This window comes from Anomaloglossus baeobatrachus, chromosome 6 (genome assembly GCF_048569485.1).
Source record: "Anomaloglossus baeobatrachus isolate aAnoBae1 chromosome 6, aAnoBae1.hap1, whole genome shotgun sequence".
In the NCBI taxonomy this organism is placed as follows: Eukaryota; Metazoa; Chordata; class Amphibia; order Anura; family Aromobatidae; genus Anomaloglossus; species Anomaloglossus baeobatrachus.
In genome coordinates this window covers 90,016,900-90,030,628 of record NC_134358.1, presented here as the reverse complement: position 1 = coordinate 90,030,628, position 13,729 = coordinate 90,016,900, and the positions used below count along the sequence as shown (strand labels likewise).

At 45.1% G+C, this 13,729-nt stretch overlaps 1 protein-coding gene across 1 annotated transcript in view; it reads left to right on the top strand.

Annotated features, from left to right (window-relative positions):
- The window catches only part of LRRC69 (leucine rich repeat containing 69), a 76,305-nt gene that overhangs the window by 59,981 nt on the left and 2,595 nt on the right, over positions 1–13,729 (top strand). The window contains exons 6-7 of the mRNA XM_075316261.1: positions 3,157–3,258; positions 8,558–8,740. Coding sequence (XP_075172376.1) covers positions 3,157–3,258; positions 8,558–8,740 — 285 coding nt within the window. The remainder of the gene's footprint in view (positions 1–3,156; positions 3,259–8,557; positions 8,741–13,729) is intronic.

The window sequence follows — 13,729 nt, the reverse complement described above, 5'->3', positions numbered from 1 at the left end:
ATACTACAACCACCATCATCCTCCCCTGGGACCTAGCTCTACTTGCAGAGGGCCATCACATCTAAGCTGCCTAATACCACCAGCCACAGCAGTGAGAGACTTTGCAGCGGCGGCTTTACACAAATAGCTGCATACCGCAAGTGGCGTCATGAAAAACACTTAATTTTTATTATTATTCCCGTTTTACAATTCGCCTTTTTAAGTGTCCCCCAGGGTCACAGAACTGGGCAACTGTCACGCTTGATACCTCCCAGTGAATAGAAGGCCCAGGACCAAGTACCCCAAAGCCCTGGGATGCATCACTAGCTACGGGGAAGTACCAAGCAAACGGCTACAGGGAAGGGAAGGGAAACCCATTGTCTAGGGGAGGAGGAGATGGTGACCCCTGACCAAACCTACCGCTGTTCACTGGCTTCCCTCATCACCCTAGATAGGTTCAGCACCTATATGCCGAGCCGGATACCTGACTCTGACTGAACAGGAAATAGGTCCTAGGTATAGAACGGATGGGATGAGTGCTTAGTCAACCCCACTAAGCTTTAAAGAACACTCAGGGGGTCACAAACTGGGGGAAAGTTATCAATTAACTTCTCTCCAGATGACTCAGGGAGAGGATCTGCAACAACAAAGTTTCTCCAGATGAATACAAGCCGACACCTTGCACTGAAGATTTATTAAAGGTATTAGACCTATCACCAGCACAGAGTAAGGGGGAATGAGGGTATTTAAAGATACAAAGGGAAGTGCAGATGAAAACAGCTGAAAAGGTGAGGAAATTTGCAAGGTCCTAAAGAGAAAGGGAAAAAGGGAAAATCAGAGAGCAGCTTGTGTATCCAAGCGTTACGACCTTCTACAGCCGTAAACTACAGGACTGTGTCAAGCATGACACATCCGTTACATTGAGTTATGTGAATTCAATCAGACATTAGATAAAAGTTCTGTTCTGGACCCGAACTTGACCTAAATCTCATTGGAAGTCACTGACTGGGCAGTTTAGGTCTCTGCCCACATACAGCCAGCCATATACTGAGCACTTTTTGGGGAGGGAGGGCAGGATTTTTTCATTTTTTTTATTAATTTATTTTTTTTGGTACACACTACCTCTGATCACGCTGTTGTTACCCTCAGTTGTTACCCCAAGTACTGGGCCAAGCACTGAGAGTACCCGAGCACACCAATGTTCGATCAAGTGGTCAGCATATTTAAAGCACCCGAACTCGAACATTAATTTTTTTTTTTGCAAAGTCAATGTACCAAAACCGAACTTTACTGTTCAGGTTTGCTCATCTCCACTCATCCCTGTTGAAGTAAAGGGGGCTGAGCTGTAATACCAGACACAGCCATTAAAAAAGCGTGGTGCTATTTTGTGGAAAAGCAGACTACGTATCTTATCCAAGACAACTCCTTAATATTTTTTGTCCAGTCTTTGTTTTATCAAACTGTTCACATGTGTGCTGCCATGCGGCTCATAAGGAGTCCATTGACCTAATGAGCTAGAAAATGTAGCTGTTACTGGTATTCTCCAGTCAGCCCTGGCATAGATACCATTTCTCTCAGCGTTGATGATGAGTGAAAATATCCACCATGTCAACAGCAAATCGGGACCAATCAGTCATTGTGCTGTCAGCATCTGTTTGTTCGGCAATCCCTACCCTTCATGCTGTGATTCCTACACATTATGAATAGTGCCGCTTCCACATTTATGGATTAGCTGCATCTTTTTTTTCACTGTGGATAATCTGTTGTGCTCTGTTCACATCTGTGTTCCATCATAGAAGCAGAACAATGACATCTACGTCAGGTCCATCTCATGATGACATATATAAATCATCAAATCATCAATATTAGATCAGTGGGGTCCAACATCCTGTGCCCGCATGGATCAGCTGTTCTCAGTGCTGAACAGTGCGGCTCTGTCATTCCTGCATTGGAAACAACCACCACCAAAACACACACACTCAACACAACACGGGAGCTCTTCCACTGGGACCGGGCTAGGGTAGGTGCTGGGGTGGCCATCATGAGGTATGGGACCTCTTGCCCACTAGTTCAGGAATCCGGAAGGCGGGGCTTCCACAGGGGAAGTGAGGAGCCATCTCACGCATAACAAGCAGTTAGCACCGGACAACATCCGGGTGAGGTCGGACTCAGGAACTAGCAAGAAAGGACACGAATAGTTTGGGGCCTGTGGTCTGGAGCTGGAGGCTCGACCCGGGTTCTTAGGAAAGAAGGGGGATCCCAAGGCTCGCGGTGAGTGCAGAAGGCACCCGTGACCCGTTCCACGGCCCAGGATCTGGGTTGGAGGGAAACCATCGAAAGGAGACACACAGAAGGGAAACACCGGCCTCGATCTCCGAAGTATCTGTGATCGGCTGAAGCCCATCACAGCGTAGCCTGGTGCTACAAAGGCAGCGTGTTCCCAGTGAGTAAAAGAACTAGAACTGCACCCTCTGTGTCATCCCATCATTGCCGGCGCTCTCATCATCGCCATCGTGCTCCTGTGCCATATTCGACTACCACCACCAACATCCTCCCTGGGGCCTAGCTCTACCTGTGGAGAGCTGAAACACTCGAACTGCGTCACCATCTGCCCCAGAAGAGAGCACCCGCAGCGGTGGCCTGTATTGGCCGCACACCACAGATGGTGTCACAAACAACTACCCCTATTATCCCCATCCCCAGACTTTTATTGACACCACCGGGGTCACGGAACCGGGCAAGGCCACCGCAGCGGCCCAGGAGAAGAACCGCGGCTCGGTAACGGGTAACCTCCAACCCCATGGGTGCAGCATCAGCACTTTGGTCTTCTTTACATCAGTATGCTGCTTAGCAAAGTGATTGTCTGCAGCATGACGTGGACTTGAAAAACGTGCCGCAGACACATCCACAGAGACTGGAGGCTGCAGCAGGGAGCTGCTGTCGGAGCAATAGTTGGTGAATACAGCTGTGTTTGTGACTTTGGAGTACAGGAAGCCAAAATATAAACTCGGCAGCCCATTTAATTGTTAAAGGGGGTGTCTGTTATGCTTTGTGAGGGAGGTCTTCACCAAAAAGATCATCTTATAGTGTTTAAACAATGCGTTTTTCTGACTATATAACATCATCAATGGCATTATCCCATATTTTGCACATTGGTTTGTTCATTTGTTTTTTCAGATGCATGAAATCCCTTTACAAGAACTGTACTGTGAAGAAAATCCTCTGCTGATAAAGGAGCCTGTGTCTGCCATTCAGGATGAAGAAATATTGTCTCTAAAGGTAAGAATTTGCTTGATTTACAAGCAGACGACTGAGAAGTTTGGCAGATTCAATCACTTTGATCAATGACGCCGTGTAGTCATGTATTGTGTGGTGATGGGATCAGCTAAGATCTGGAGGCAACGTGTATGTCTCTTCGGTCAGTTGGTGTAAAGTTGTGAAGGTCTAGGCTATGAATCAATTGTCCATATAATAAGATCATCTGTGTTTGTATGATTATTGTTCAAATGCTGATGTACATTTCAGGATGCGCCTTTGGAATGTGTAATTGAAACAATTATGCTAGGTTGAACAATGCAAGTATTCATAATATACTGAGAGAATTTATAATCTGTTAATTCTCACCAGCTAAAATGTATGGTCAGCAAGGTGTAACAAAGATAATGAAGCCAAAATGTACAATGAACAAAGAAGTATTCAGTAGCTGGTTTGAACTGGTATTAGAAAGCCAGTAACAGGCTGATGATGTACTATATGGACGCTGCTGTTTATCTCTGACCAATCAGGGAAAATGTTGAACTGAATAACTGTGTGTATTTTATAATATACGGGTTAGAAGGACTTTGAGCGTCTCCCAGATAGAGACATGTCTTTGTGTGGTCATTTTTCCTCATACATACAGTATATCTGTGCAGATTTGATTTGGAATCCGACTCTGTGACCCTGAAGACTCCTTAGCGGTTTCCTACGACACAGTAAGGTCTGTAGAGCAGACGTTCTGCTCAGTGGTGCAATTCTTACACACAAGCCCTGGATTAGATATTTTGGACATTTTCAGAGTTGCACTGAACAACAGGGAGTGCCTTATTGGAAAGGGTATGGCTTTATCCAAAAGAGAGTGTGATCTTAACCAGGAAGAGAGTGTGGCTTTAACCAGGAAGAGGGTGTGGCTTTAACTGGAAAGAGGGTGTGGCTTTACTAGAAAGAGAGTGTGGCTTTATTCAGAAACAGAATGTGGCTTTAAAAAGGAAGGTGTGGCTTTAATCAGACAGTGGGTGTGGCATTACCTAGAAAGAGGGCATGGTTTTACCCAGAAAGGGAACATGGTTTTACTCAGAAAGAGGGCATGGCTTTACCCAGGAATAGGGCATTGCTTTAACCTGAAAGAGGACATAGCTTTAACCTGAAAGAACGCATGGCTTTACAAGAAAAAAGGTGTAGCTTTACCCAGAAAGAGGGTGTGGTTTTACCCAGAAAGAGGACATGGCTTTACCCAGAAAGGGGCATAGCTTTAACCTGAAAGAGGGCATGGCTTTATCCAGAAAGGGGGCATGGCTTTAACTTGAAAGAGGGCATGGCTTTATCCAGAAAGGGGGCATGGCTTTAACTTGAAAGAGGGCATGGCTTTATCCAGAAAGAAGGCATGGTTTACCCAGAAAGGGGGCATGGCTTTTTCCAGAAAGACGGCATGGCTTTACCCAGAAAGGGGGCATCACTTTAACCTGAAAGAGGGCATGGCTTTACCCAGAAAGAGGGCATGGCTTTACCCAGAAAGGGGATATGACTTTAATCTAATCTGAAAGAGGGCATGGCTTTACCCAGAAAGGGGGCATGGTTTTATCCTGAAAGAAGTCATGGCTTCAACCTGAAAGAGGGCATGGCTTTAGCTGGAAACAAGGTGTGGTGTTAGGGGTACTTTGCACACTATGACATTGCAGCTGCGATGTCGGTGGGGTCAAATCGAAAGTGACGCACATCCGGCCTCGCTGTCGATATCGTAGTGTGTAAATCCTTTTTGATACGATTAACGAGCGCAAAAGCATCGTAATCGTATAATTGGTGCAGCGTCCGACATTTTCATAATTTCGCTGCAGCGACGGTACAATGTTGTTCCTGCGGCAGCACACATCTCTGTGTGAGAAGCCGCAGAAGCGAGGAACATCAGCTTACCTGCGTCACCGCGGCTCACGCCGGCTATGCGGAAGGACAGAGGTGGGCGGGATGTTTACGTCCCGCTCATCTCCGCCCCTCTGCTTCTATCTTAGGAAGGAGGCGGGTCGCCGGCCAGAGCGACTTCGCAGGGCAGGTAAGTCCATGTGAAGCTGCCGTAGCGATAATGTTCGCTACGGCAGCTATCACAAGATATCGCTACTGTGGCGGGGGCGGGGACTATTGTGCTCGGCATCGCAAGCATCGGCTTGCGATGTCGTAGTGTGCAAAGTACCCCTTAGATTGTCTAAACATGCTGGGAATTTATCATCCGGCATGAGCCATTACTGACACCTTTACTGCATTTTCAGCCTGTCTAGCCTAGTATTGGATGGGACTAGTAAATCTGCCTGTATGGGTTGTGTTTTTTGTTTTTTGAATAATTTGAATTAGATGTTGGGTTACAGTAGAGCAGTCACAGTAGAGCTCTAAAGGCCATTTTACACACAACGATATCGCTAGTGATCTCGTTAGCGATGTGACACGCCCAGATCGTTTCTATGATTTGCCGAGATCGCTCATAGGTTGTTTTGTAGTGGTCACACGTACCCATCTCACAAACGACACGACATCGTTCAGCGATCTATTGTTTGACCAAGGCAGTCGTGTGCACACCGTCACACCGCATTCCTCCCAACGATTCCGGCAACAACAGAGGCGTATAATTGTCCATAGCATACACCAGGCGTGTGATTGCTTCGCCCTTTCCACGCCCCAACTTCCATACTGTCAGAATCTCCTCCGGTCTTCTGTTACGTGATTGTTTGTCTGTGAAATAAAAGGCAGTATTTGTGGCTGCCCCGTTTGACGCAACCACCGGTTCCGCACGCGTGATCTGTTTTGTGTGTGTTTTTGGCATCCTTTATGCCTTTCTGTCTTCTCCAAGGTACGTTTTTGTTTTTTTTTGTTTTTTTAAGGGTTTTTTTTAAAAAATCTTATTGAATTTTTGTAAGTTTAAAGTCTTATTAATTTCAGGGCTCTCATATGCACCATCTGTCATGCTATACTACCCCATTTTCCTGTTTGTTTTTTTTTGTAAGTATGTTTACTGCATGCTTTTGTTTAGTTTTTGTCTCTCATTTGTTAAATTTTTTTTTTTTTTTTTTTTATTATAAATTTAAAAAAAAAAAAATAACATGCGGCCAACATGTTCTTACAGGTGTATGAACATGTGAACAATGCAGGATAGGGCTCAGTGTTTTTTAACTCTGGAAGTATGCACAAAAATAAGGTCTAAAATTAATTTTAAAACAAATATGAACCTACACAAAAGATGCAATCAACCAGGACAACAGATAGTAGCCGAAAATTCAATAACACACACGTCACAGCAGAGCTCTGTAATGAAACGCGCACAGGACCGCGGGCAGCCACAAAGGACGTCAATGAAACTTTGTGTCCGCCTTATCAACCATGGCTGCCAAATCAGAACACAGTTGGGACCACCAATCAGAGCGGAGGAGGCGTGGAACATTGCTCGTAATGACACGCCCGCGTCGCTGATGACGGACTAACGATGCTGTTCGTCGTTGGCAGGGTTTCAAACGTAACTATATGTCTGCTGCATACCAAACGACGAACAATATTTTGAAACTGAACGACATGTCAACGATCAACGATTTTCACTATTTTTAAGATCGTTCACAGTCACTCGTAGGTGTCACATGCAATGACGTCGCTAACGACGACGGAAGTGCGTCACGAAAACCGTGACCCCGACGACATATCGTCAGATAAATTGTAGCGTGTAACGGGGCCTTAACAATCACAATAAGTGATATCACCGCTCACCCTGCCAATGACCTTTGCACATGCTCATTTGGTGCCCTGATAGAAAAGATGTGATGAGTGAGCACTACCATGCTCGGGTGCTCACTTCTCGTAACTAGTGATGAGCAAGCACTACGATGCTTGGGTGCTCGGTACTCATAAGTAGTGATGAGTGAGCACTATCATGCTCGGGTGCTCTGTACTTGTAACTAGTGATCAGTGAGCACTACCATGCTTGGGTGCTCTGTACTCGTAAGTAGTGATGAGCGGGCACTACCATGCTCGGGTGCTTGGTACTCGTATATAGTGATGAGCGGTCACGACCATGCTCGGGTGCTTGGTACTCGTAACTAGTGATGAGCGCGCACTACCATGCTCGGGTGGTTGGTACACATAACTAGTGATGAGTGAGCACTACCAGGCTCGGGTGCTTGGTACTCGTAACTAGTGATGAGCGAACACTACCATGCTCTGGTGCTCAGTACTCGTAAATAGTGATGAGCGGGCACTACCATGCTCGGGTGCTTGGTACTCGTAACTAGTGATGAGCGAGCACTACCATGCTCAGGTGCTCGGTACTCGTAACTAGTGATGAGTGGGTACTACTGTGCTCAGGTGCTCAGTACTTGTAACTAGTAATGAGTGGGCACTACCCTGCTCAGGTGCTCAGTACTCGGAACTAGTGATGAGCGGGCACTGCCATGCAGAGGTGCTTGGTACTTGTAACAAGCAGTTGGAGGCTGTGATGTGTGCTCGAGTAACCGAGGATAATTGAAGTCAATGAGGAACTCAAGCATTTTTCCAGAAGATTATACTCAAATCATGCGCACCCGAGCATCCAACTGCTCGTTACGAGTACTGAGCACCTGAGCATGGTAGTGCTCGCTCATCACTAGTTACGAGTACTGAGCACCCAAGCATGGTAGTGCCCGCTCATCACTAGTTACGAGTACTGAGCACCCAAGCATGGTAGTGCTCGCTCATCACTAGTTACGAGTACTGAGCACCTGAGCATGGTAGTGCCTGCTCATCACTAGTTACGAGTCCTGAGCACCTGAGCATGGTAGTGCTCGCTCATCACTAGTTACGAGTACTGAGCACCCAAGCATGGTAGTGCTCGCTCATCACTAGTTACGAGTACTGAGCACCTGAGCATGGTAGTGCTCGCTCATCACTAGTTACGAGTACTGAGCACCTGAGCATGGTAGTGCTCGCTCATCACTAGTTACGAGTACTGAGCACCTGAGCATGGTAGTGCTCGCTCATCACTAGTTACGAGTACTGAGCACCTGAGCATGGTAGTGCTCGCTCATCACTATTAATTAGTATATTTAATATTGATGATGCAAACAAGTGCAAGATTATCAGATTTTCAGGATTCAGATTAACAATTAAATCTTGCGGTCGTGTAGCCTAGCCATATGACCAGAACTGTACAGTCTCAGAATGGACCATTCATCTGTTCTAATCAGATGTCTCCTGCTCCATTGCCGATCTCATTACCGGTCTCTGACATTACTCACTTCGTCACCATGTTATTCTTTCTAGAATGATTCCTCTATAGTGATAACTTACTATCTGTGTTATCTTAATCTTCCAGGAAATAACAGCAAGATTTGTATTAAGTCATCTGCAGAATGGAAGCTCCCAATTATTGCGAGGACAGATCACATATTACCCAGATGCTAGAAGACTGCTGAGCAGTAGAAATGTCTGTGCCCTCTGCGGAAAGTGGTTTCTTGACATGTGGCTCGAGTGCGTAAAGTTTGTGGATGTGAAAAAGGTAATAGACTGAAAATGTACAGTGCCCAGTAGCCCCGATTCATACAACAGTTTTGGACACAATACTGCCATGAAACAGTTTAAACCGCAGTAATTTCTGGGTGTGACTTTAAGTTGCGAAAAAGTTTTGTAACTTTTGTAAAAAATGTTCTTACTTTGTAACGGGAATCTGTCACCAGGTTTTTGCTACCTTATCTGACAGCATTAATCTCAAAATGTCCATGTACATAAAGATACAGTGAGGTGGGTCATATATAAATCGCCACACCACTGTAGAGCTACTCCAATAGCATGATCAAAACAGAGAACAAAGAGTAGAAATGCTTCAAATTCATAATTTATTTGTACAAAAATTCATACATATAGAAAATGCAAGGTCAAAAGACCAGAATAAGTCAGGCACAGGGGGTGACAAAAGATAAAATAGGCAAAAGAACCCGGAAATCTGCACTTCCATGAAGCTCTGACACAATCAAATAAGTCAAGACACATGCATCATGCTCCTGTGTAATATAAGTAAACCCTGAACCAAATGTTCAATGGATTAAACATCTTAAAGGATGGGAAAACAATGCATGTGTACTTAACAAGACACTAACCTGCGGCTCTATGCAGATAAAATACTGCACATGGATATTGCAGATAAGTCCGGAGGTGACGGAAGGGGTGAGCCCCTTCCGTCACCTCCGGACTTATCTGCAATATCCATGTGCAGTATTTTATCTGCATAGAGCCGCAGGTTAGTGTCTTGTTAAGTACACATGCATTGTTTTCCCATCCTTTAAGATGTTTAATCCATTGAACATGTGTCTTGACATCACTGCCTGTTTGCTCTGTTACTCTTCCTAGTATGATCCACATGGTCTTGATGAATTTTATGTGCTGATTCCAGATACGCTATTGTATTGTCTTACTTCCATGGGACCTACTGGTTATTTGATTGTGTCAGAGCTTCATGGAAGTGCAGATTTCCGGGTTCTTTTGCCTATTTTATCTTTTGTCACCCCCTGTGCCTGACTTATTCTGGTCTTTTGACCTTGCATTTTCTATATGTATGAATTTTTGTACAAATAAATTATGAATTTGAAGCATTTCTACTCTTTGTTCTCTGTTTTGATCTTATCTGACAGCAGCATAATGTAGAGATAGAGACCCTGATTCCAATAATGTATAACTTAGAATACTGGGTGCAGCAGTTAATTAATTTATTTATTCACTTATATAGCGCCATTAATTACATAGCACTTTACAGATTTCAGTTGTGACACAATCAAAGTTCTTAGATATAGCAGAGCTCAAATAGCTAACCTCGCCCACACCACAGCTTTCTGTATACATTGACTATTGACAGCGAGATGCTTATCAAAAGAGGAGGTGTGGCCGCTCTAGCAGGCACATGAGCTGTAGTCTGGGCATTGATAATCTCCTGGTAATAAAACAATCATTGTAAGTAAACAACTGCACACAGCCTAATAAGTGACACATAACTGAAATCAGTACTCAGCTCCTATCGCCGCCATATTCAGATTACATAGCTAAAACTTGCTGACAGATTCCCTATAAAAAGGAGTCTGAGCTTTATCATAAAGGAGCGGGACAGAGTGTTGCTGGCAAATTCATTAAAATTTATACCACAAAAGGGAGTAAATTACAATAGGAATGTCTTCCTTTCTATGCAGCAGTTGAACAATGCATCAAATTTATTAAAAGATGGATGCCTCTTAATGAATTTGATACATCTCTTATTTAGTGCACTGTTCAAGACTAAAGGCCGCTTTACACGCTGCGACATCGCTAAAGCGATCTCGTTGGGGTCACGAAATTTGTGAGGCACATCCGGCCGCTTTAGCGATGTCTTTGCGTGTGACACCTATGAGCGATTTTGAATCCTCACAAAAACGTGCAAAATCGCTCATCGGTGACATCACCCCCTATTCCCAATTATCGTTGCTGCTGCAGTAACGATGTTGTTTGTCGTTCCTGCGGCAGCACACATCGCTCCGTGTGACACCGCAGGAACGAGGAACCTCTCCTTACCTGCGTCCACCGGAAAAGGAGGAAGGAAGGAGGTGGGCGGGATGTTCCGGCCACTCATCTCCTCCCATCCTTTTCTATTGGGCGGTGGTTCAGTGACGCTGCTGTGATGTCGCTGTGACGCTGAACGAACCGCCCCCTTAGAAAGGAGGCGGTTTGCCAGTCACAGCGACGACGCTGCACAGGTATGTGCGTGTGACGCTGCCGTAGCAATAATGTTCACTATGACAGCGATCACCACATATCATGCCACCGATGGGGGCGGGTGCTAACGCACGCGTCATCGCTAGCCGATGCTAGAGATGTCGCAGCGTGTAAAGCGGCCTTTACGTACAAGATACCAGTCACGATAAATCAGGGCTAGAATTATAAATATGTGAACTCTCATAAAGATAAAATGATAGACAGGCTGATCCTACATCACAGGTAATTGGACGTTTCTTTCTATGATTGAGATAATGTATACCAATAAAAATATGCCTTTTGAACTAGAGGCATGGAATCTTTTGATGGGCTTCATATTCCGTATAAATTCCACAACTATTTATAGTACAAGCATCGGATGATCCAAGGTTAAAAAGAAAAAATATATACCATATTTTACATTTTATAAGATGCACCCCAAATTAAGGGAAAGGTAAAGGTAAGAAAAAAAGGGGTCTGTCTTATAATTCAGTGATGTCTTCTGGGTGGAGGGGGGGTGGAGTGGGGTCACAGGAGGCAGGGGCAGTGCTAGATTAGGGCTATGCTTCAGGCGGTGCAGCGGGTGTCCCGGATGCTCGCTGCGGATGCTGTGAGGCAGGAGCATCCAGAAACAGTTGGCAGTGCGGGCTTCAAAGAAATGGCACTTGGAGTCAGAGCTTGCACAGATTGAGCTACCGGCTCACTCATGAGCTGAAATCTCATCTGTGCATGTGCTACTTCTGGGCGCCATTTTCCTTAAGTCTGCTGCTGGGAGATGAATGAACCAGAGGTAGCGAGTGCGCAGATGAGATTTTGAACCGAGAGCTCAGTCTGCACATGCGCCGACTTTGGGCGCTATTATTTGAAGCCTCTACCACCGACATTTTCAGGGTGGTCCCTGGCTCGCCCCCCCCCCCCCGCAGCAAACACAGCCAAACATCAGCATCAGCACTGCCCGCAGCATAACCCCTCGCGACAGAACAGACCGCAGCACCGCCCCTGCCTCCTGTGACCCCCCACTCCACCATCTCCTGGTAAGCTACATTTGGCTTATAAGATGCACCCACCATTTTCCTCCCAAATTTTTGGGAGGAAAAGTGAGTATAATCTGAAAATGAAATGAAATGAGGCATTTGAAAAAACAACAAAACTCATATTTGGTATCGCTGCTGTCGTAAATGTCCAATTTACCAATATATAAAGTTAATTAATCCGTTCGGAAAATGGCGTAATGAGAAGAAAAAAATCAAAACTCCAGAATCACTTTTTTTGCCTGCCGCAACATTGCAATGAAATGTAATAGGAGGTGAACAAAACATCATATCTACATTAGTCACTGAAATACCTTGAAATTGACAAAAGTAATTTTACATTTACATTATTATTAAATAATAATTTTATTTTTGAATTTTTGGTTCAACAGAAATATATTTTATAAAAACAACTAATGAAAATGGCTTGGACAAAAATGATGGTACCTTCCGTTAATATTTAGTTGCACAACCTTTTGAGGCAAACTGTCAGGCTGCCAGCAGGGGGAGCTAGATTCCTGCAGGGAAAGACACCACACGGAGCGGAATGAGCAAGGAGGGGAACTCTCAGTGTGTGCTGATGCAGTGTCTGCCAGCATCAGCCGGAAAGCTGAAGCTGTGGAGCATGCGGGGGATGGTCAGACGGGTCTGGGTCATACACAGTACGGGCAGCAGGAAGACCGGAGGAACTAGCAGATGAGGAGTTAAGATCAGGCCGAGGTCAGTACCAGAGGAAACAACTGAGTGGGGAGGTAGGAGAGGGGGAAACAACCGGGGCTAATGTGGGAAGGAAGGAGGTGGGACAGAGTAATGGAGGGACGACTAGGTGACAGAACACACAGGTAGGGCACAGAGAGGGAACAGATCAGGATCACACTTTCAGGGACCAGCACTCACAGGCAAAGTAGCGCTAAGCTTATAGCCGGCACTGGTTCACCGGAAATGACAGTATTTAAAACATCCCAGCTCCGGAAGTGAGGCCTGGGAGAAGGCTCCGCCCCCTAGCCATGTGTATGGGGAGGCGAACCATGACACAATCACTGCAGACAAATGATTTGTGTAACTCCTATTTGAGCCTTCTGCACCCGTCCACAGGTGTTTTGGTCCAGTCTTCGTGAGAAAATTGTTCCTGTTGTCTCGGGTGTGAAAACGCCTTCTCCAGATGGCAGGTTTCCGCTCCTTTGACATGTTCTATAGGGTTTAAATCAGGGCTCATAGGAAACACTTGAGAATACTCTGATACTTTGCTCCTAGCTATCTTTGGATGCTCTTGTTGGATGACCCATATGACCTAGAACTCATATCAATTTTTCTGCCACTGCACACAATATTTTGCTTTAGAAAGCCATGATAGTCTTGAGATTTCACTGTACCCTTCACAGATTGAAGACAAACTGTGCTAGATACAGTAAAGCAGCCCAAAAACATAACCGAGCCTCCTGCATGTTTCACAGTAGATACAATGCTCTTTTTTCGTTGCATGATTAATTTTTGTATCTGTGAACATAGAGCTGCTGTGACTTGCCAAAAAGCTCCAGTTTTCTCTCATCTGTCCAAAAGACATTTTTTGTGGCTTATCAATTTGCATTTTTCCAAATTCCAGTCACGCTTTTTATAAATTGCTTTTAACATTGGTTTCCTCCTTCCATGAAAGTTCACATTGGCCAAGACAACAATGGATGGTATGATCTGACACTGATTTCCCTTGATCTTGAAGTTCACCTCTAATCTCTTTGTAAATC